General features: G+C 44.0%; 1 protein-coding gene and 1 pseudogene across 2 annotated transcripts; both read right to left on the reverse strand.

The window, feature by feature from the left end:
- Nucleotides 1–578: 578 nt before the first annotated feature.
- Nucleotides 579–2,904, reverse strand: LOC148871289 ((21S)-21-acetoxyl-apo-melianone synthase SDR-like; annotated as a pseudogene). The gene is made up of 2 exons (XR_016107953.1): nt 2,687–2,904; nt 579–1,472 (listed from the first exon to the last, which is right to left on the reverse strand). The product of XR_016107953.1 is annotated as a (21S)-21-acetoxyl-apo-melianone synthase SDR-like (transcript).
- A 12,545-nt stretch (nt 2,905–15,449) lies between these two features.
- On the reverse strand, nt 15,450–15,920 carry LOC148871290 (uncharacterized). The gene has a single exon (XM_088970021.1). It carries the CDS (start codon nt 15,918–15,920, stop codon nt 15,450–15,452), a length of 471 nt encoding a protein of 156 aa, XP_088826147.1.
- Nucleotides 15,921–22,479: the final 6,559 nt, after the last annotated feature.

Consider the following 22,479-nt stretch of genomic DNA (forward strand, 5'->3'; position numbering starts at 1 on the left):
CTTGGGATAGATATCAACTTGCGTGGAAACCACTGTTGGCAACTTCGCATTTTACTTTGGAAAGATGAGAAAGCTTATGTGTATTGGGCTATTTCAATAAAAATGTATGTAAATTAAATAACAAAAGGGTGTAATGGATATTTAGAAAAATTGATGCTTCGTCTAAAGTTTTCCATTAGGTTAGTGACAGAATGGAGGTTTTTGTTGAGTTCTTTGAAAGTTTATGGAAGGTTTTTGTTAAAGTGAAACTAAAGTGGAAGTTTTTATGATTGTCAAAAACTCCAGGGGAGGTTTCTGTATTTTACCCCCTCGTAAAAATCATAAACCAGTAGCTTCCCTGTATTAGAGACGTAATACGGAAAGCATGCATAGAATGTTGATTAACAAAATTAATTAAACATGTTTCTCAATTCTAATTTTCATTTTGGTTTAACAAATTAACTGGTGATTCAATTCAAACTCACAGACAGAAACATTTTGAGTGGAGAACTTCAAATTCAATAGTAAATTAATTAGGACAATATAAATGGAAACCCATTATAAATTGATAAAATTAAGTAGAGCAAACTAGCTAATTCTCTGGCTAATTGGTGAGATAGCTTCAATTAAATATTATTTTCTCCATTTGAAGAACACCCTCTTCAACATTGATGATAACGCACTATATATAATGGAACACACCAAATAAATGTCGCCTGAAAGGGCCCTCATCATGGTGGGGTTGACGATACTAAATCCCCCATCAACCACAAGGTTGAGGCCACTAACATAATTGGCCTCATCGCTAGCCAAGTAGAGTGCAGCATGAGCGATATCTTCGGCCTTTAAGCACTTCTCCTTTCAAGCTCCCCATGGTGCTCAGCATGGCCTCTACAATTTCTTCATTTTCTTCAGTCATCTTCTTGGAGATCCTAGTGACCACAGCATAAGGCGAGACACAATTAACCCGTATTCCATACTGGCCGAGCTCGGCTGCCAAGCACTTTTTAAGCCCAACAATGGCGTGTTTTGATGCTGCATAGGGATGTGAAGCTATTCCTGCAATTAACGCACAGACGCTTGCCGTAAACAGTATGCACCCGCTACGCCTAGGAACCATGACTCTTGCTGTGTGCTTGGCCCCTAGAAATCCACCAACCAAGTTCACCTCCATCACTCACTCTAGGTCTGATATCTCATCGCTTAGTATACTCCCAAATGGTTTGTCTATGATTCCGGCATTGTTGAACATTGTGTCAAGTTTTCCATGTTTCTGTATGGTGGCATCGACGAGGTGGCGAATATCATCTTCATTGGTTACGTCGCAGTGCATATAACTCACATTTTCATCCAGTCGATCACAAATGGCATGGCCAAGGCTATCTTGGATATCAGCAATTACAACTTTGGCTCCATTCTCCCAGAACACCTGCACTGTGCTTGCGCCAATCCCGCTTGCTCCTCCTGTTATAATTGCTACCTTCCCCTCCAACCTGATCATTTGTTTTGCAAGCAAATATAAGATATATTTTGTAAATTATATATATACAATTTGTTTTCTTTTTTGGAGTAGAGGGAAATTAGGACACTAGGTACATGGAGTTTTTTTAATAACGAGCTAGAATCTGTTGTAGATAAACAGCCGTAGACTTTGCTATAGACCAAACAATTAAGGTTTGTTAGCTATTAGCTAGGCTAGACAATTAGATCCTTGTGTCTATTAATTCAAAATAGAGTAAGAGATCACTTTCTTAGTGTTGTTCTATTTCATTTTCCATTTCTTATTTTTCTTAAAACAAGTACGTTGCCTCATTTTTATAATTAAAACTCTCTTCCCTCCTATTTTCCCCTCCTCCATCCCTCCTTGCCTAATATTCCCTTCTCCCCCTCTGTTGCCGTTGGACTTGTTCTTTGCATGGTTGATTTAATATATCAATTAGATAATTATCCTGTATTTTGAGGGTAGTGAGATTTAGGTCCTCAATTATCTTTCATTTGCACCGTAAAGTAGTTTTGTACTTTTAGATTCTAACACTATATTCCTCCCATTTAACTTTTATCAGACCATTTTATCCTCACTTTTATTGCAACTTTAAAACCTAACTTCTAACTTTTCGTATTCTTTTTTCACTTGTAAAGTTCAGGGACCTAAGTGTTACTACACTCAAACTTGGTTAGTTCAAGATTGAGATGAACCCAAGCTCTATCACTATCAGTATAATCCTGTTGAGGTTCCAAGTGGCTGGTTGGTAAGGTCTCGAGTTTGTTGTAGTGGAGACTTGAATTAAAAGCTCATCTACATCACGGTTGGGGGGATGGGCTATGTCCTGCGTAGCCCCATGCAGTCAATGAAGACCTTTTAAATATTTTGAGAAAAACCGTCACAGAAGGTGATAGAAAGAACAAGCTCTCTTTGTAATCTGTGCAAATATTTGGCATCTTCCTACCTAAGTCAGCACTTTAGAGAAGTTTGAGCCACCTAGGACTGGAGAGCAAAGGCGGCAGTCTTTCATACCTGTAGGCTGGCGGTCTTGATCTAAGACGACACCTAGTTAGGCAGCGGGTCAAGGATGAAACGCTTTACGAGGTCTACAGCATATATGTGGGTAAATGGTATAGCCGTAAACGACTCAATTAAAGTAACTTACAGTTGAAATGCCAAATGGAAGTATAAAGAGTAATTAGTCACTATGTGATGAAATCTTACCTTCTGGAGTTTCTATTGATGAGAGTAGTCATGTTAGAGCCTTCAGCGTGTTCAAATCCGATCTTCTCCATCGAGTTTGCCTTTTTTATTTCTTCTGCCATGCATTAAAGAATCAAAGTGAGAACGACTCCATTACAATAAGAGCTGAGAGCGAGATTATATAATTTCCAAGAAAAAAAGAAGCTGAGAGATTATATTTGAAAGGAAATCATGTAGAAATTTACAGACTTTGAACAAGACTAGGATCGTGAAACTTTAGCGAAGCTTGAACTTATAGAAAGCATATTGGACCCTCCAATAATATTACAATTGCAGAATGCCATGGGAGTCCAACGTGCACTTTTTTTTTTCTTTTTTGGTAATCAGTCCAACGTACACTTGAAGACCCGCATTTGCTACCTGGACCCTACAATATTATTGCACAACGCTATCACAACTACCTCATTTTAAAATGGGTAAATGAATCGAGATACACTCAGATTGAAGAGTACAATAATTTTTATTGATGTGTAATCTGGTATATATAAGTACAGATACAAGAGTTTGAGATAAATACAAATACTGGGAATATTGTATCTCTGTTGTTGACAGATAACAGAGGAGATAAGGATAAACAATATAAATGTAGGGGCTTATTGCAAGAATCACATAGATTGGTTGTGTGATGCTGGTGTGGTCCGACATCCCCCTTCAAGCGATGCATGGGGTGTTGCAATGCACAGCTTGCTTTGTAGTAGTTGGAATTGATGTCTATTCAATGGCTTGGTGAAGATGTCAGCCCCTTGATCATGAGTGGAGATGTATTGAACATGAAGTGTACTCTTGGCAATCTGCTCTTGAACAAAATGGAAGTCGATTTCGATATGTTTGGTTCGGGCATGAAAGACACGGGATTGACACTGAGGTAAGTGACACCAATGTTGTCGCACCACAGTAGTGTAGGAGAGTGTGAAAGAGAGAATCCAAGCTTGCGGAGGAGAGTGAGAATCTAAAGAGCTTTGGAAGTTGCGAGCGCAAGACTACGATACTCCGCTTTAGTGCTGGAGCGTGAGATAGTAGCGTGTTTGTGAGATGACCAGGAGAGGAGATCGTTGCTAAGATAGATGCAATAACCTCCTTGCAAGCAACGATCATCAGGACATCCGGCACAATTAGAACCAAAGAATATGTGCATGGAGGTGATTGAAGAGAGTGTAATATAGAGGCCAAACACAATGGTCGACTTAAGATAACGCAGGATGCGCTTGACAAAAAACCAGTGAGCAAGAGTAGGGGATTGCAAATACTGACAAGCTTTATTTACAACAAAAGCAAGGTCAGGCTGAGTGAGAAGAAGGTACTGTAGTGCACCAATTGTACTGCGATAAAGTTGTTGGGAATCGGTCCCCATCGAATTTGGAGAGAGTAGTACCAAGGGCCATGGGAATATGAATGGGTTTCCTTCCAGCAAGACCAATGCGCTCAAGGAGATCTTGGGCATAGCGACGTTGATTTAGAAACAAACCATTAGGCATTCGATTGGCTTCGATACCTAAAAAGAAAGATAGAGGGCCAAGATCATTGACCGCAAAGTGAGACTCCATAGCTGATATGAGATCAATAATAGCAGAATGTTGGGATCCAGTGAGAATGATATCATCAACATATACAAGGATATAGAGGCAGTGAGCATTGCTGCACAAGATTAATAGAGAGGAGTCGGTTTTGCTAGCTGTAAACCCATAATCTAGAGGAGCCGAATGTTGGGATCCAATGAGAATGATATCATCAACATATACAAGGATATAGAGGCAGTGAGCATCGCTGCACAAGATTAATAGAGAGGAGTCGGTTTTGCTAGCTATAAACCCATAATCTAGAGGAGCAGATTGTTGGGATCCAGTGAGAATGATATCATCAACATATTCAAGGATATGAAGGCAGTGAGCATCGCTGCACAAGATTAATAGAGAGGAGTCGATTTTGCTAGCTGTAAACCCGTAATCTAGAGGGAAGGAGTTGAGCTTGGAGAACCAGGCACGACGGGCCTATTTGAGCCCGTAGAGGGACTTTCTTAGGTGATAAATGTAAGAAGGCTGAGAATCATCAACAAATCTAGGTGATTGGGACATGTATACCTCTTCACATAGATCTTCATGTAAGAAAGCATTTTGTATACAATATGATGCAAAGGCTAATAGAGAGATACAATAAGAATGAGAAGAAGCCAAATAGTCAAGGGTTTGACAACGGGGCTGAATGTCTCAGTGAAGTCAAAACCCTCCCTGATGAAAGCCCTTAGTGACGATACGTGCTTTGTAGCGGTCAATGGTACCATCTGGTTTGTGCTTGTGACGAAAAACCAACTTACAGCCGATGATATTGCAGCATGGAGGGGGAGGGACTAGCTCCCAAGTTCCATTGCGAAGAAGTGCATTGTATTCCTCAACCATGGCTGCATGCCAATGTGGATCTTTGTTTGCTTGTGAGAAGCATGTAAGCTCAGAGGAGGAAGCTGGAATGGGATGGCATGTGGCAACAAGAGATAGAGGTTTGCAGGTTTGAAGATGTCTTTGGCCCAAGTACGCATGGGATGAATGGAGATAGGAGCCTTGACAGGTGGGGGAAAGTGATAACTGATGGTTCTTTCCAAGAAGACAGGTAGTGCAGCGTGGAGAGGAATTATCAGTGAGAAATATTAGAATTCCGAAGCACATTCTTGACAACCTAAAGAGAGGGATGACCAAGTCTGTGCTGCTAGATATCAAGGGACTTTATTTCAGCAACTAAAGCAACTGGAGAAGAACTATTTTGCAGGTGACAATCTGAAGCATCGAACACATATAAGCCGTCTTTACTTTTCCCGCGAAGGAGAATCTCCCCCATGTTGCAATCCTTAACAACACAATAAGAAGAGTGAAATTCAAATAGAGTACTATTGTCACGAGTAAATTGTGCTACCGAGAGAAGATTCTTATGAAAATGGGGAACATGTAATATGTTAAGTAAGACGAGAGGTCGAGAATTCCCATGAAAAGTATATGTACCAATATGTGAAAAATGCAAACCTTGGTTCGTTACCTATGGGAACTTGGTTAGGACCATGATACTCTAAACGAAGTTGGAGCTTGCCAAGATCAGCGGTGAGATGGTGGTGCCTAAGTAAGGATACCAACAATTGTTAGTAGGCTTGTGATTTTTGGGCTTGAAGGATTGGCTGAACTGATTTTTGCACCAGAATGCCAAGTAGTTCCGGCCACTATAGATATGACAGGGGTTCAATGCATACTTCAATGGTTTTTGAGGTGGACGATCCTTGTCAGAAGTAGAGTTATCCAACTTGGGAAAGGGAAACGAGCTCTTGTACTTGGGAGTTCTACTTGCAGTATTGGTCGAGGGAAATAAAGTGGAAGTTTGACAATGAGCTTTCATTCTGAGTTCTTGAGAACGATAACTCATCCAATCAGGTGGTTATTGAAGTGAAAAAGGCATCGTATTCAACACGTAGACCATTGAGTGTATAGTGAGAGAGTTCTGAGATTGTTAAGAGTTCTCCAGAAGCAGCAAGGTTGTCAGAGATAGTCTTGACTTTCTATAAGTAAATTGGCATGGAGCTGTCATTTTTCTTGATAACAAGCAGTTCATTCTGAAGTTGGCTAATATGAACCTTGGAGCGAGAGGCATAAAGGGATTCGAGGGTGGTCCAGAATTCATGAGAAGACTTGCAGCCGACAAGTTGAGCAATAACATTTTTGGTTAGGAATGACGAAAGTCATTCCATTAGAAGTTCGTCCTATTGAACCCACGAGGAGTATGCAAGATTTTCTTCAATACGATTTTCCAGCAATTGAGGTGGGCACTTGTTAGTGCCATTGACAAACCTAGTAAGTTTCGCACCACTCAAAATAGAAAGAATGTGGAATTTCCAAAGTGGATAGTTTTTATTATCCATTTTGACTAAGACAAGATTTGTGAGACTGTTTCCAAAATACACCAATGATGAAGTTGAAGACTGGGCTGTTGAGGTTGCTGTAGTTGAGGAATCAAAGGCCGTTGGAACACAAACAGAGTTATCACCATCAGCCAAATTATTGGCTCTGATACAATGAACCGATACACTCAAATTGAAGCGAATACAATAATTTTCATTGATGTGTAATCTGGTATATATGAGTACAGATACAAGAGTTTGAGATAAATACAAATTCTGGAAATGTATATCTGCTATTGACAGATAACAAAGGAGATAAGGATAAACAATATGAATACAGGGGCTTATCGCAAGAATCACGGAAGTTGATTGTGTGATTCCCGTGTGATCCGCCAGTAAATTGCAGTTGAAACCACCCCTAAATTTCAGGTTATTGTTAAAATCTCCCTTGAAATTTGGTAATTGCAATTAACTTCTCTAGATATTTTGATATAAAGTTTGTATTTGTTTTTCTGTAGAACCAGCCAGCTTGATTTATAACTGTATAACCATTTTGGACATTTTCATACCTCTTTTTAGAAAATTTAATTTTAATAAAGGAGGTCTATTTATACGTAACGGTAGCATAAAGACCAGCTTTGGTGTAATAATCAGAGGCAGCATTGGTTTCAGCGTAGCGGCTTGTTTCGGCTCGACTTTTGTTTCATCAGCAGCCCAAGCAGAGGCTTTTGCGATCAACTAGGCTTGCGGGTTTTGAGAAATGTGTGATTGAAACTGACTGATAGTCACTAGCTCTTGTTTTGAATGGAAAGAGTCGTGACATTGCAGCAGATCTATCTCTGTTGGTAAATGACATTTCTTCAGCGATTGCAAACCTGGATTGTTCTTTTCGTTTTGGTAACAGGAACTGTAATAGTGCTGCCTGGATAGTGAATCTTGAGAGGGAATTTTTCTTTTTGATTGCCCTGATTGGATAGTGAATCTTGAGAGGGCAATTCTATCTAGTGATAGCCCTGAGCTGTTGATTTTGTATTGTAACTGCCTTTTTTTTTATATCGTAATACATTCTTATTCTTTTCAAAAAAGGAAGTGATTACAATTATCAATTTTCAAACTTCAGAAGAGGTTTTACCGTTTTAACAACAATCCAAAATTTCAGAGGAGGTTTCAACAATTTATCCTTTTAATTACTTGAGAGAGATCATCTGGATTGATCACATGTTTCTGTCTTTGGTGAAAGATGCGTCACCACCAAAAAAATACCTGCTTAAGTGGACTTACCAGTATTCAAGAATAGGGAATAAAATAAGGTCAATTATAGTTCAAGTTGGGAACCACCTCCACCATTCCAATTTCCAAGTCATGTCAGTGGTAGCTTGGAAATATCTCCAAGAATTAAGAAATAAATCAACTACTTAGAAAAATAAGTGTCATTTACTAGAACAACCCCCATAGTTTTACAAATTTATTTAAACCTATCCAATAGTTTATATTTTACTAAAACACTATTTATAGTTTCTAACTTATAGGTGGAAAATGTTTAAGGGAATGGACCCATGGTTATTTATTCCAAAAGTACCCCTAAACTGAGTGGATAATGTTCAAGGATATGGATCCATGGTTGTTTATTTTAAAAATACCTTTAACACTTTTTTGCATCGAAAGTAAAATTTGACCAAATTGAAAAAAATAAAGTAGTTGTCCATGTTTTACTAGAGGCAAAAATGAAAATTTTGTTTTTAGTTGATTTTGGTTAAATTCATTTGAATGGATGTTGGTATTTACACACTGTCATTTTCAACTTTTTATCTAATGGAGATCGATTGCAATCTATAGGAATCTTTTAATAAAACACCAACTATAATGTGATTTTAATAAATTCATGAAACTATACGGGGGTTCTATAAATAATCAAAAAAAGCAAAACCTACTACATTATACCTCTTTTTCTAATCCTCACATCAAGATAGTTGCATATAAGATTGAGATATTAGGGGTTTGGCCTCTATGTGTGAGTGACTGTTGTCCGTAAATAACCTTACCGCCGCCGGTGGTTATTGTGCAATTTCATTGCAGGAATGCTCTCATTAATTTTGAAATGAGATGGATGGAAATGGGGTGGTGCAATATTATATATTAATTGGAGGGTCTAGTTAGGTGATGGACCCAAGGGCCCAGCAGATGCACGTTCAATTTATAGACCTCGTGTATGTTTTTACATTACACGTCCTTGTCAAGGTTGCTGAATGTGGCAGAGGCACTGAATGATCACTCTGGTACAGTGCGGACCACATGTCCTACTTCCAATCACACCGTCAAACAAATAACACTGCAGCGAGATACCCCGTAGAGAGCTAATCTATGGTGACTTACCCCATAGCGAACTATTCTATAGCGTGTTACTCCGTAGCGAGCTACCGGTGACATGCCGAAGTGATTCTGCTTGAGGCGAGTTGTCTTCGGGATGACCCACTTGCTTGGGCTTGGAGTGAACTATTTCGCGGACTGAGGTGAGCTTAGCTCGGAGTGCAACTCGGGACGCTAGTGCACTCAAGCTTGCTTTGTGGCCAGCTGATACTTGGTGAGTTATTACCTGCGTCGAGTCATGTCCATGTGTCGGTCTGCCTGTGCTGAGCTGTTATATATGCTGAGTCACGTACATGTGTCACCTTCTTAGGGGGTCGGGACAAGTCACCCTTCATCAATTGCTTCCCACACCTCGAGCAAGGAGTTTTGCCCTGGCGCGGGGAGTTCATGAAGTGACAAGTGAATTTGACCCGTTGTCCAAACTGTCTTGTTGGGCTGTGTAAGGCGTATGCGCGGACGTCACGCGATTATAGATTCAGCGGGTGCCAAAAAATGTGTTAAATTGTTTTCGATCTCGAAGAACGTGCAGCCAGTTTTGCTATAGGCTATCGGATTGCTTTAATCGGGGTTGTTGCTTTTCGGGCATAATGGCTATAAATAGGAGGGCCCCAGGCCCCATTTTTTTGTACCAACCGTCCTTGCTTTCTGGCTCTTAGGTGGTGCCTTTGCCGTGCTTGCTCGAGTTCCTTTCGTTCGTATCGTTCTTTTTAGCTCATCTTCTTTGGTGAGTTCCTCTTGCCTTACTCAATTATGTCTGGGTATTCGTACGATAGTGTCCATTCTCGGGCTGGCAGTCAGAGCGAAGCCCCCTCGAGCTCGGGAACTTCCCAAAGAGCAATCTCCGGAGGCTCAGGAAGCCTCTGGTAATTTGGTTTCCTCCTCCTGCAATTGGGAGCCGAACAGTTTCGGTCCTTCTTCTATGTCGATGGAGAGACTCCGGGCCCTAGTCTTTCAATAAGACCTCCCTAGGGAGCTTATCTACAGCCTTCCAACCGGTGATTATCCTTGAGAGCATGGTCATGACGAAATTGTGATCTCCGAGGAACAGCTCGTGGCTGGTCTTCGCCTTCCCCTGCACCCTTTGATAGTAGAGGTTCTCACTCATTTCAATGTTACCATCGAGCAGTTGCACCCGAATTTTGTTCGAAACTTGGTTGGAACTATTTCTTTGTTTTTCGAGTATTGTCTTTCCCTTTCTCTTGATATTTTTTCCTCTATCTTGTCGATCAAGAACGCTTCCCCCGGAGCCCCTGCAAATAGGCGCTTCTATTATTTTTCCCCCCGTCCTGGTTTCAAGCTCCTCCAAGGGTTGCCCAACAAGATCCCGATTTGGAAGTGGGGCTACTTTGTAGTTCGTAATCCCGAGGGGTGGCCCTTCCCGACCCACTAGAGGGTTGCCATTCAGGATTTGGGTGCTAGTTTGGATCCAATGACGCGGGAAATGCTACAATCCTGGGCCGAGATCGACATCCTCTACGTAGACTACTTGGTCGAGGACAAGCTTGTGCAAGCCGACATGAGCCCCAGTAGGTTACCTTTAGATTCTTTTTTTTTTTTTTACGTACTAAGCTAACACCTCTCTATTTTTGCAACTGTAATGTTGGATGTGGACGCGCGCTGCCTCCTATCGAACTCCCAAAGGAGCAAGCGCAGGGCGAAGAGGTTTCTACAGGACGAAGTGTCTTCTTCCAGGGCCGCCGAGTTCGAGGTCGTGGACCCGTATTTCGTTCCACCATAGGAGGTCCCGTCCACGTTCTCTAAGGAGGTAGCCATAGAAGGTGGTGAAGGAGAGGCCCCTGCGATGGTCGGCTCCTCTGCCATGCTGGTGTTCCCCATCAAGTGGCGTGATGAGAGCATCACCAACCCCGTCCTGGCCACGCGGAGGAGCTGGGACTCGATCTTCCACGAGGAGATAGTAGAGTGGTCGAAGATACACCCTAGGTAGCTTCTGGGGCTGGCCTTGACTCACTGTATGGTGGTAAGTACCTTCCCTTCTTCTCCCCCCCCTTTTTTTTTTACTTACCTTGGCTCTCTATTGGTAATTGAACTCCGCCCTCCATGCCATGGCCTATCAGAGGGCCGTTCATTCCAAGGATACCACCACCCAGAGGACGGAAGTGCGGAGGCTTAATTGCGAGCTGGACCAGGCTCAGGGTGAGGTCCTCCGGGCCAAGAAGGGGAGCGAGGCCCAGGGGCAGCTCGTTCAGGACCAGGAAGCGCAAATCTCCAGGCTGATGGAGGAGAACTCCCGTTATAGGGAGGAGACCTCAAGGACGGCTGAGGACAAGGAGCATCTTCGTCAAGAGGTTCGAAGTCTGGAGGCCACCCTCATTGTACAAGCTTGAACCTTTAAGCTCGAACGGGTCAAGGTCATGGGCCGTTTCAAAGAGTCCCCAGAGTTTCGTGACCTCCAGGTTGAGTAGCACAAACTCCTACCGCTCGGGGTTGAAGCTTTGTCGGTACCTGGTCCAGAAGAAGTTTTCTAACCTTAATCTTGATGGCATTACCATGAAGGGCCTGGCCCCTTAGACGACATATGCATCGGAGGAGGAAGAGCTCGATTCCTTGGAGGAGACCGATGAGGATGTGGAGGTGCTGGATCCTTGATGTTGGGGTGTTTCTTGATTCTTTTCTCTTTCTTTTCTGACCTCTGGATGCATGTTCCCGGGTGGTTGAGCCCGATTTTCTCCTCTTTTTCTTTCTCTTTCTGATGGCCTGGTTTTTTATGAAGAACCTCAGTATTTGACAAAATATTGTTTTTTGCTTAGAATGACTCCTTTCTGATCCAAGTAATACGTATATAGTTTACCCGAGCCGTCGAGCTACCGAGCTGACAACAAACAAGGGTAACTGAAGCAGGAGTCATTCCGAATTATGTGAGTTACCTCTAACTATCAGTTCTACCGGTCTTGGTAGTGAGTAAGAGTAACCTTTGTAAGATTTTCCTAAGTTTCTTGCCTCGAGTCATCTGCATTTTGGACTTTAGCGGGCGAGGCAGTGAGGTCTTATACTTTGCTTGAAGCCACTATTAGTTTGGTTTCGTAGTCCTTAGGCTCAGGGAGCAACTCGGAGTCCATTACTAAGCTTTGCCCATGCCGTGGAGGCGACTAGGGCTTAGTTCGCCCATGCCCTAGAGGCGACTAAGACTTAGTTTGTCCATGCCATAGAGGCGACTGGGACTTAGTTCTCCCATGCCATAGAGGCGACTGAGACTTTGATTGCCCATGCCATAGAGGCGACTTGGACTTAGCTCGCCCATTCCATCGGTCACAGGTAGTATTGCCTTAGGATGCTAATGTTCCAGGCTCGGGGTATCTGCTTTCCTTCCAATGTTTCGAGCTCATACTTACCTTCCCCGAGTATTCGCTTTACCCAGTAGGGACCTTCCTACTTTGGCCCCAGCTTACCCACTCTGGGCTCAGGTACCATTACTTTTTGGAGGACTAGGTCGCCTACACGGAAGTGCCACTTCCTAACCCGATTGTTATAGTACCGAGCCACCTTTTGCTGGTATGCTACAGTCTGGATATATACGAGGTTCCGTACCTCTTCTATCAGGTTGAGGTTGGTGTGGAGCTCATCATCGTTGGCCTCTTTGTCGTATACTTCTAATCGTAGCGTAGGCACCTCGATTTCAACTGGGGTTACTGCTTCTGTGCCACAGGTGAGATTGAAGGGGGTTTCGCTTGTGACGGTCTTGATGGTGGTTCGATAGGCCCATAATACACTGGGTAGTTTGTCCACCCATAACCCTTTGGCTCGGGCTAGGCAGGCCTTCAGTCCACAGAGTATAGCCCTATTTGTGACTTCTATTTGCCCATTCGCTTGAGGATGTGCTATTGAGGTAAAGTTTTGTTGTATCCCCATCTCGGCACACCAATCTTGAAACTTGATATCCTCGAACTGCTTGCCATTATCTGAGATGAGCACTCGAGGTAGACTGAAGTGACATACTACATTTTTCCAAAAAAAGTTTTGTGCCATTCGAGTTGTGATTGTCGTTAGGGGTTCCGCCTCTATCCACTTTGTGAAGTAATCCACTACTACCACCAGGAATCTCCTCTGTCCTGTCGCTGGTGGGAATGGTCCAAGAATGTCAATTCCCCACTGTGCAAAGGGCCATGGGTTGGTGAGGTACTTCAGGTCGGCAGCAGGTTGATGATGGATATTGGCGTGCCTCTGGCATTTATCACATTTCTTGACGAGCTCGAGTGCATCTGCTTTCATCATTGACCAGTAGTATCCTTGTCGCAATGCTTTCTGAGCGAGGGCCCTGCCCCCCAAGTGTCCGCCACATAGCCCTTCATGAGTGTCACGGAGAACGAGCTCGACCTCTGAGGGTCGTAAGTAGCGCAAGAAGAGGAGCATGTAAGATCTTCTATACAGCTGCCCGTCTATAATGACGTACTTGGCTGCCTGTTGCTCTACCCTTCTGGTTGCATTACGATCTGCAGGGAGGGTCCCGTGTAGCAGGTAGCTCGCGAGTGGGTCAATCCAACTCGACTCTGCTTGAATAATAGGAGCTACCTCCTCTGCCCCCCCGAGAATGCTGTGTCGAGGCAAGTTCTCTATAAATACGGTCCTCATGGAGTTGTTGCTTGTGCTGGCTAGTCGAGATAAGGCATTAGCCTCAACATTCTCAGATCCTGGAATTTGCTTGATGTAGTGCGATTGGAAGTTGCGTAGAACTTCCCTAGCCTTACAAAGGTAGGCGACCATGGTGGGATCGCGAGCTTCGTAATCGTCGGTTACCCGGTTAAGCACGAGCTGCGAGTCGCTGCAAATAACAAGGTGCTTCTCTTGTACTTTGTTTGCTAGCATGAGTCCGACTATTAGTGCTTTGTATTCCGCTTCGTTGTTGGATGCCGCAAACTTGAAGCAGAGCTAGAGTCATCTTATACGGTCTAGGCGGAGCGAAACTAGACCCAGGTTGACTTCATTCTAATTGGGGCTGGTTCTGCACTGGTGGAGGCTTCTTCTGCGTACTTGATCTCCATCAGTTCGGGCGTGGTGGTGCTAAAAGTGCATTCTACCATGAAGTTGGCTAAGGCTTGGGCCTTGATTGCCGTTCGAGGTTCGTACCGAATGTCGTACTCGCTAAGCTCTATAGCCCACTTCGTCAACCTCCTATACACTTAGGGCTTGAGTAGTACCTGTCTCAGAGGCTGATTGGTAAGGACGATGATTGTGTGAGGTTGGAAGTACGATCAAAGTTTCTGAGCTGCTGTGATCAGTGCATATGCTGGCTTCTCAATCTCTGGATACCTAGTTTCAGCACCCTACAAAACTTTGCTCACGTAGTAGATAGGTCATTGGACCCGGTCTACTTCTTTTATCAGTACCGAGCTGATTACCTCATCACTTGCGAAGATGTACAGATTTAAAACGTCACCCTCCTCGGGCCAGGTCAAAACCGGGATGCTAGTCAGGTAACTTTTTAGTTCGTCGAAGGCGGACTGACATTCCTTAGTCCACTCGAAGTCTTTACTTTTTTTAATGGCCTTGAAGAAAGGCAGGCAGCGATCTACCAACTTGGACATGAAACGGCTCAGGGCAGCCATTCGGCCATTCAACCTCTAAACTTCTTTTATCTTGCGAGGGGGCTTCATGTGCAAGATAGCCTTTATCTTTTCGGGGTTAGCTTCGATGCCACGTCGGCTAACTATGTAGCCTAGGAATTTTCCCGAAGTGACACCGAAGACACATTTGTTCGGGTTTAGTTTCATATTATACTTGAGCAAGATTTCGAATACGCATTGCAGGTCACTTATTAAATAGTTTGAAATTCGGGTCTTGATGACCATGTCGTCTACATAAAATTCAACTTTGTCACCAATTAGTGGCTCAAAAATTCAATTTACAAGTCTCTAGTAGGTCACCCCAGCATTTTTTAGCCCGAAGGGCATGACCTTATAGCAGTACAGGCCCAGTTTGGTAATGAAAGCTATTTTTTCATCGGCGGGGTCCATCTTGATTTGGTTGTAGCCCAAGTATGCATCCAAGAAACTTAGCAACTCATGCCCCGAGGTCGTGTCCATTAGACGATCAATCTTGGGGAGTGGAAAGCAGTCCTTCGGGTAGGCCCAATTCAGGTCGGTATAGTCGACGCACATGCACCATTTACTGTTGGCCTTCTTTATCAGAACGGGGTTAGCCACCCAGCTCCGGTAATGGACTTTCTTGATGAAGTTGGCCGCAAGAAGTTTCCCGACCTCCTCGTCGACTATCCTCCAGCGTTCTAGGGTGAGGTTGTGTTTCTTTTGTCAAATGGGCCTGACTAGAGGATCAGTATTTCGCTCGAGTAATTATTTTCGAGTCTATGTCAGGCATTTTTTCCCCAGACCATGCAAATATGTCTAAATTTTGGAGTAGGAAACTTACTAGCTGAGTTCGGAGGGGTTCTTCTACTGTTGCTCCGATCTAGAGGAATCTGGTCGGGTCTTCCTTTGAAGTCGGGATGGAGACCGTTTCCTCGATCGACGTGACTCATTCTTTAGAGTATTCCATGGGCCGCTCGAGCTTAACACCTTCTGTCAGCTTGGCTTTCCCCTTTAGTGCCGCTACGTAACATCTTTGAGACTCGAGCAGATCACCTCGGGCTACTCCTATGCCGAAGTCCATGGTGAACTTCATCATCAGGTAGTAAGTGGGCACCACGGCGCGAAGCGCGTGGGTGATTGGCCTTCCTATAAGGGCGTTGTATGGGAAGGGCATGGCCACCACCAGGAAGGTGTGCTTGAATCTTGTAATGCAGGGCCACGTCCCGATCTCCACAGGCAACGAGATTCGACCGAGGGGCCTAACTTCTTCTCCACTAAAACCCACTAGAGTGGTGCTAGCGGGCTGGAGGTCATCCTCCTGGAGCTGTAACTTATCAAAGGTGCTTCTGAATAGGATGTCGACTGAGCTTCCTGAATCCACCAAGACACGTCTGACCTCAAAGTCATTGATCTCCATCCTTATGGCCAGTGCGTCATCATGGGGGTACTGGACTCCTCGCACATCATAAGATATGGGGTTTGCAGGCCACGGGCGCTTCGACGGGTTCTGCTCTTCATGTTCTAGTTTGCGGATCGAGGTCCTTCCTGCTGTCAAGGTGCAGCCCGTGACGATGGATCCACGTGATTGTATTTATCACCCCGCGGACTGGTCTTTCTTTGGGTGGTTCTTGCTGCACAGCTCGCTTGTTACTGGGCTCGGGGGCGTCTCTCCTCTGTTCCCCTTGCCGATCTACCTGGGTTTTATTATTTTTTTGTACAAAATTCTTTAAGTACCCGCGACGGATGAGTTCCTCAATCTCGTCATGGAGACTTTTACAGTTTTCGGTACTATGACTGTGGTCTTTATGGAAATGGCAATATACATTCTTACTCCTGGTGGCGAGGTCCCCCTTCATCTGGGGTGGCCACCTTACAAATGGTGCATCTTTAATTGTCATTAAGATTTCCCCTTACCTCGCGTTGAGAAGGGTGTAACTCGTCCTCTCAACTAGAGGATCTCGGGGGTGCCAACCCGACTTGTCTCCCCTGGTCGGGGACTTGCTCTTCTTCCTCTTACTATTTCCATGGTGTGCCTTGTCATCGTTTCTCCTCCTCTTCTCTATTGGGGCTCTGGCCTTCTAGTTCATTTCCTCTTTAGTCTTGATGAACTGGTCAGCGAGCTTGAGGAAAGCGGTGATGTCCTTAGGCTTGTTCACTACCACATGCCACTTGAACTCCCGATGACTGACCCATCTCTTGGTGGCGGTGAGTCTCACTGTGGGGTCCAAGTTCGGGATTGAGAGGTAGGTGTCGCTAAAGCGCTTGATGTAGCTCTAGATGGACTCTCCCTCTTTCTGGGTGATGCTCAAAGGGCTTTCCTGCGACCTCGGACACTTCTTGCTAGTGATGAAGTGCGAGGTGAACGCTTCCACGAACTGCGCCCAGTTCGAGAGACATGGGCATAGTTCTCTGAATCTACAGGTGCTATGTCACTAGACAAAGGACACAGGAGCAGTGTGGCAGGTACGGTTCTGTTAGATAAGAAGCTTCTCGTTGGGCGCCAGATTACCCTACAGCGAGTTACTCTACAGTGAGCTACCCCGTAGCGAGCTATTTTGTAACGGGTTACCCCATAATGAGTTACCGGTGACGTGCTGAAGTGATTCTGCTTGAGGCGAGTTGTCTTCGGGATGACCCACTTGCTTGGGCCTGGAGTGAACTAGTTCGCGGACTGAGGTGAGCTTAGCTCGGAGTGCAGCTCAGGACGCCGGCACACTCGAGCTCGCTTTGTGGCAAGCTGATACTTGGTGAGTTGTTACCTGCGTCGAGTCATGTCCATGTGCCGGTCCGCCTGTGTTGAGCTGTTATATATGTTGAGTCACGTACATGTGTCACCTTCTTAGGGGGTCGGGTCAAGTCACCATTCATCAATTCCCAACACCGATGCCAAACACGTAGTTAGTCATTGGTTGCGCTTTTTCTTTTCTTTTTTTTTTTTGTTAATTTCTTAAACGGTTCATGGTTAGGTGAAAGAGATTGTCCAATTATCATACATATTGGTTTTAATAGTGGGTGGGTTGAAAATATTGATATTTAGCAATATGTATTTGTTAGAGAGTCAATTGATCGAGCAAAAAATGGATACAGCTACGGGATAAAACGATTAGATTTGGTTTGGGTTATATTAAAAGGAATTGTGTTGCTGCCTAGGATGGGGTCAAGGGCAACAAGGTAACTTCCCTTCTGGCTGAAGCCGATGAGTCTAACCTGAGAGTAAGAGGAGAGCACAGAATAGAGACCCTGGGTGTTCTCCCAAGGGCGGAGACTCTGACGATCAAGTTAGTCAAGTGCTTGAGAGGGGTCAAACCAGGCTTGAGACGAGGGCTTAAATGAAGTCGCTCGAGAGCAGGAAAGCTAGAGAGCAAGAGTGAGCAAGATGCTTTACCTTGAAGCTAGGCACCCCCTTTTATACTTGACCTTGCCATGGAGTGGTTGGAGGCAATTAGAGATAAACGGTGAGGATTCCATCCGACCGATGCCATGTGGCACCATCTGGGGCCTTGCCATATTCACCTATATCACTTGCCCCCCACTCTCGAGGTTGAGCGGTGTGCTGAATGGATGCCTTGACTTCAGTCGAAGAGAGTATTATAATGCTTGGGACATCAAATGGCACGTTTAGCAGAGGCCTCAGCTTGGTCAAAGAGAGCATCATTTGGAGGCATGGAGGCGTCGGCCTCGGCTGCTGAGAGCTCCACTTGGTCGTCCTGTGGCAACTACTTCCTTGTTCACTTCACCTCTTTGGAGAATCTTGGTAGGCTGAGAGTGCGGGTCCATGCCTGGTAGGGTGTGAGGCATCCACGCTCGTTGATCGTGCCCTGTACGAGTGTTGTCGTGGACCCGTATGTGGGATGAGCGTTGATGTTGATCAATCGTGGCCGTGCACGAGACAGGCAGTGGATCGCTCCTCACCCGGAGTTGGCAGGCAAACTGACTAGTTTCTTTGGAGTCATTTCGCATTCCTGAGGTCGATGCCATGTGGCACACATTGATTCGGGTTGTCGGGTCAACGACTCCACAGCCGTTGGACTAAAGCAAGTAGGAAAGCTAGAAAGCAAGAATGAGCAAGATGATTTACCTTGAAGCTGGGTACCCCCTTTTATACTTGACCTTGCCATTGAGTGGTTGGAGGTAATTAGAGATGAATGAACAAGATCCCATCCAGCCAATGCCATGTGGCGCCATCCGAGGCCTTGCCATATCTGCCTATATCAGACTGGATGTAGGCCCTCCTTGCGTATCCACCCAAGTCGAATCTAGTTAAATGTAGGAAGGCGGTAAGACCTGCAGCTAGACCTTTTTAGATTTTGAACTTTGATTTTGTTGAGTGTTAATGTTAATCAAGGGCCTTTCTGAATCAAATTCGAAAAAAAAAATTAAAAAAAAAAAAAACTATCGATAGTGCCCGATATAAACGTATTGATATTTTGAACCTTGATTTTAATTCTTTTTGGTCTTTATGACATTTCAAAAATTTATGAAATCTTTTATTTCTGAAAAATAATAAAAAATCAAATAGGAGGCCACTTTAACTCACCCATAACCAATTCAGTGTCTTTTTTTATTGGAATACTAACCTAGTTATATGGGTTATTTTTACACCAATTTGTGTATTTAGTAATTAATAAAATGGAGAGTGTAACGTGTTCAACTTGTTTTGTAGGGTTGTTCATATATATGCTTTGTTTTTTTCAAACCGACAGACTGATTTAACCTGAGATGGTCGACTTTAAAAAGTAACCAATCTATTTTGGTTTAATAAACATTAAAGCCCGATGGTTCGATTCGGTTGGTGGTTATGTACGTATATATAAACCCGCGATGTGTGAAAATTAAAAGGCAATTTATTAATTGGTTAACCGATTAAATCTACCAAATTACAAATCAAAATTTTAAGGGTAAATTTATAAGGACGAAAAAGGTATGGAATTTACATTTTTATCCCTATTTTAATTTAACTCAATCCCTCTCAAACAGGCTGCCATCGCCATCGTCACCGACGGCGATCGCTGCAAATACGGAATGGCGGAGGTTCGGCAAAAGTTGACTCCGGTCAACGACGAACGGCGCTGGAACCACCATGGACTTGTCCCAGATCTATAAATCGTCGCAAGTACAGATCTGGGAGGGAGACGGAGGAAGAAGAAAATAGGGAGATAGACTCAGCCGACGACGAACGGCGTTGGAACTACCACGGACTTCCGCCCGAGGTCGGTGAGTTTTTTCTCCTCTGTTCTTTGTTCAAAGTTGTTTCTTCCTCTGTATCTAATCTCTCTCTCTCTTTTTGAAACGTCCCAAATCTACAGACGGGTGTGATGAAGGAAGAAGTGCTCTCGATCCCAGTATTCTATAGAAGTGCTCCCGATGCCAGTATTCTATAAATCTTGTCTCCAGCTCGCAGAAGCTGTTGACCACTATACCCTGGCTTTCGGAACCTGCTATGCCTTCCTCTATGATAAATTCGTAATGGGGACCGCTAAGCTCAGCCATGTCAAAGGGATGAGTGAAATCGTTCTTAGTGAATTTGAGCCAAGGGAAATCAGGAGCGGTAAAGGGCTCGTCGTCTGATTTGACATTTGCAATGAATCAATTATGAATCACCACATGGAAGATGCTCGCGGCGAAGTCGTTCATCCCATAGAATATCGCCCTGGGTATTCCGAACTTGGACGCAGACTTTTGTGTCCACGAAAGGAAGCCGTCAGAGATGATGTAACTGACGCTTGGAAGACTTTGGAGCACTTGTTCAAAGTCTAGCACAGTCGAAGGAAAAGTTTTCTTTCTATCCTTCCTCCATCAAACGATTGCTGGGAATTTATATAGAGAGCAGAGTTCGGCTCACCACTAGGAATGTAATTACAGTCTCCTAAAAGAACAATGAAAAACAAAACCAAGAACAACTAAAACATACAAGAGATAAGGATAAGGTGTATAAAGGATAAGGCGATTCTAAGATAAGGCTCGCTTGCTCGCTTAATACCCCCCTCAAGTTGGAGCATGTAAATGGGAAATGCCCAACTTGACAAGAAGATGTTCAAATTGTTGCCCGCCCAGGGCCTTTGTAAACATATCGGCAAGTTGCTCTGAAGTCTGGACATAGGAAGGCCATATATTCCCATTCTGGATTTCACTGCGGACAAAGTGATAGTCTACTTCAATGTGTTTAATCCTCTCATGGAAGACCGGATTCACAGCGATATGCAAGGCTGCTTGACTATCACAGTATAACCGCATAGGGTTAAGATGATCAACTCCTAATGAATGCAACAACCCTTTTAACCATTTCAACTCACATGCAGTTGTTGCCATAGACCTGTATTCTGCCTCAGCTGATGATCTGGACACTGTAAGTTGCTTCTTTGTCTTCCACGTTATAGGTGTTCAGCCCAATAAAACAAAGTATCCTGTGAGAGAGCGTCGTGCCAGTTGACACCCGGCCTAGTCAGAGTCACAGTAGGCATACAATCGAATATCAATGTCAGCTGGAAGGAAAATTCCATGTCCCGGGTCACCTTTCAAATATCGCACCACATGCAAAGCCGCCTCCTAGTGTTCTTCACGGGGGTTCTGCATAAATTGAGCAAGCACATGCACACAATAGGACAATTTAGGATGGGTAATGGTCAAGTAAATTAAACGACCCACTAGCCTCCTATAACTCTCCGACTTTATCATCAGAGGACCATCTGCTAGAGCTAGTTTATGATTTTGTTCTAGGGGAAGTCTAGTTGGCTTAGCACCTAACAAACCAGTTTCTGATATGATATCCAACGCGTACTTCCACTGACAAAGAAAAATGCCTTTTTGGCTTCTTGTGACCTCCACTCCTAAAAAATATTTCAAAGTTCCCAAGTCCTTCATGTGGAAGCATTGGCTGAGATACTTCTTGAATCTCCAAATGGCATTGCCGTTATTTCTAGAGATGACAAGATCGTCCATGTAAACTAAAATATTTAACTGTTTGTGGTTCCATCGAAGCGTAAACAATGAGTAATCAGATTGTGACTAGGTAAAGCCATACTGTTTCAAGGGTGTTGTGAGTTTAGCGAACCAGCAACGAGGGGCCTGTTTCAAACCATAAAGCAACTTATGCAACTTGCACACCTTTCCAGGTAGTCTCGAAGCAAATCCAGGAGGCATCTTCATATACACTTCTTCTTGCAGATCTCCATGGAGAAATGCATTCTGCACATTCATCTAATGCAGTTCCCAGTTTCTAGCCGCAACAACTGCAAGGAATGTCTGAACTGTAACTATCTTTGCCACAGGCGCAAACGTTTCATTGAAGTCAATCCCTTCAACCTGTTTGTTTCCGAAGATCACCAAGTGCACCTTGTACTGCTCTATTGTGCCATATGAGTTGTACTTTATCTTGTAGACCCATTTACTTTCGAGAGCCTTCTTCCCTGGTGGCAAGTTCTCTAATGTCCAGGTTCTATTGTTTTCTAAAGCTTCAATTTCCTTTCTCATTGCTTCTCTCCAACGAGTCCTTGACAGCCTCTGAATAACTCTAGGGCTCATGACTAGTTGTGACAGCTGCTAAGAAAGAGCAGTGTCACAAAGAAAATTTATCACAATTCACATACTGTGTTATAGGATAGGGAGTACCCGAGGAGTGTGATCGGCGAGGTGAACTGGCAAAGGGGCTTAGACTGTGGTTGGAACACCATGTGGTGTGTACGATGTAGTCCTTGAGACGACTGGAAGGGTGCTTCACTCTATGGCCTCGTCCAAGTTGCTCATTCCCTACATTCGTTTCTTCCATAGAACCCCCCTTACATCATACTCCCCTTAATTATTTTCACACCTGTCGCTTTGTTCTCCCTCTCTTATGACCTCACGAGTACTATCTCTTTTACTTTCACTATCTTCCTCGTCATACACTTCAGTCTCCACCTGGTTATAATCAAGATTACCATCATTGTGTCTGTGTTCAACTTGTTTTTCTTCAATAGCATAGGGAAATTCAGTTTCTG

This window comes from Nelumbo lutea, chromosome 2, assembly GCF_056320005.1.
Source record: "Nelumbo lutea isolate HS-2025 chromosome 2, American lotus-T2T, whole genome shotgun sequence".
Taxonomy (NCBI): Eukaryota; Viridiplantae; Streptophyta; class Magnoliopsida; order Proteales; family Nelumbonaceae; genus Nelumbo; species Nelumbo lutea.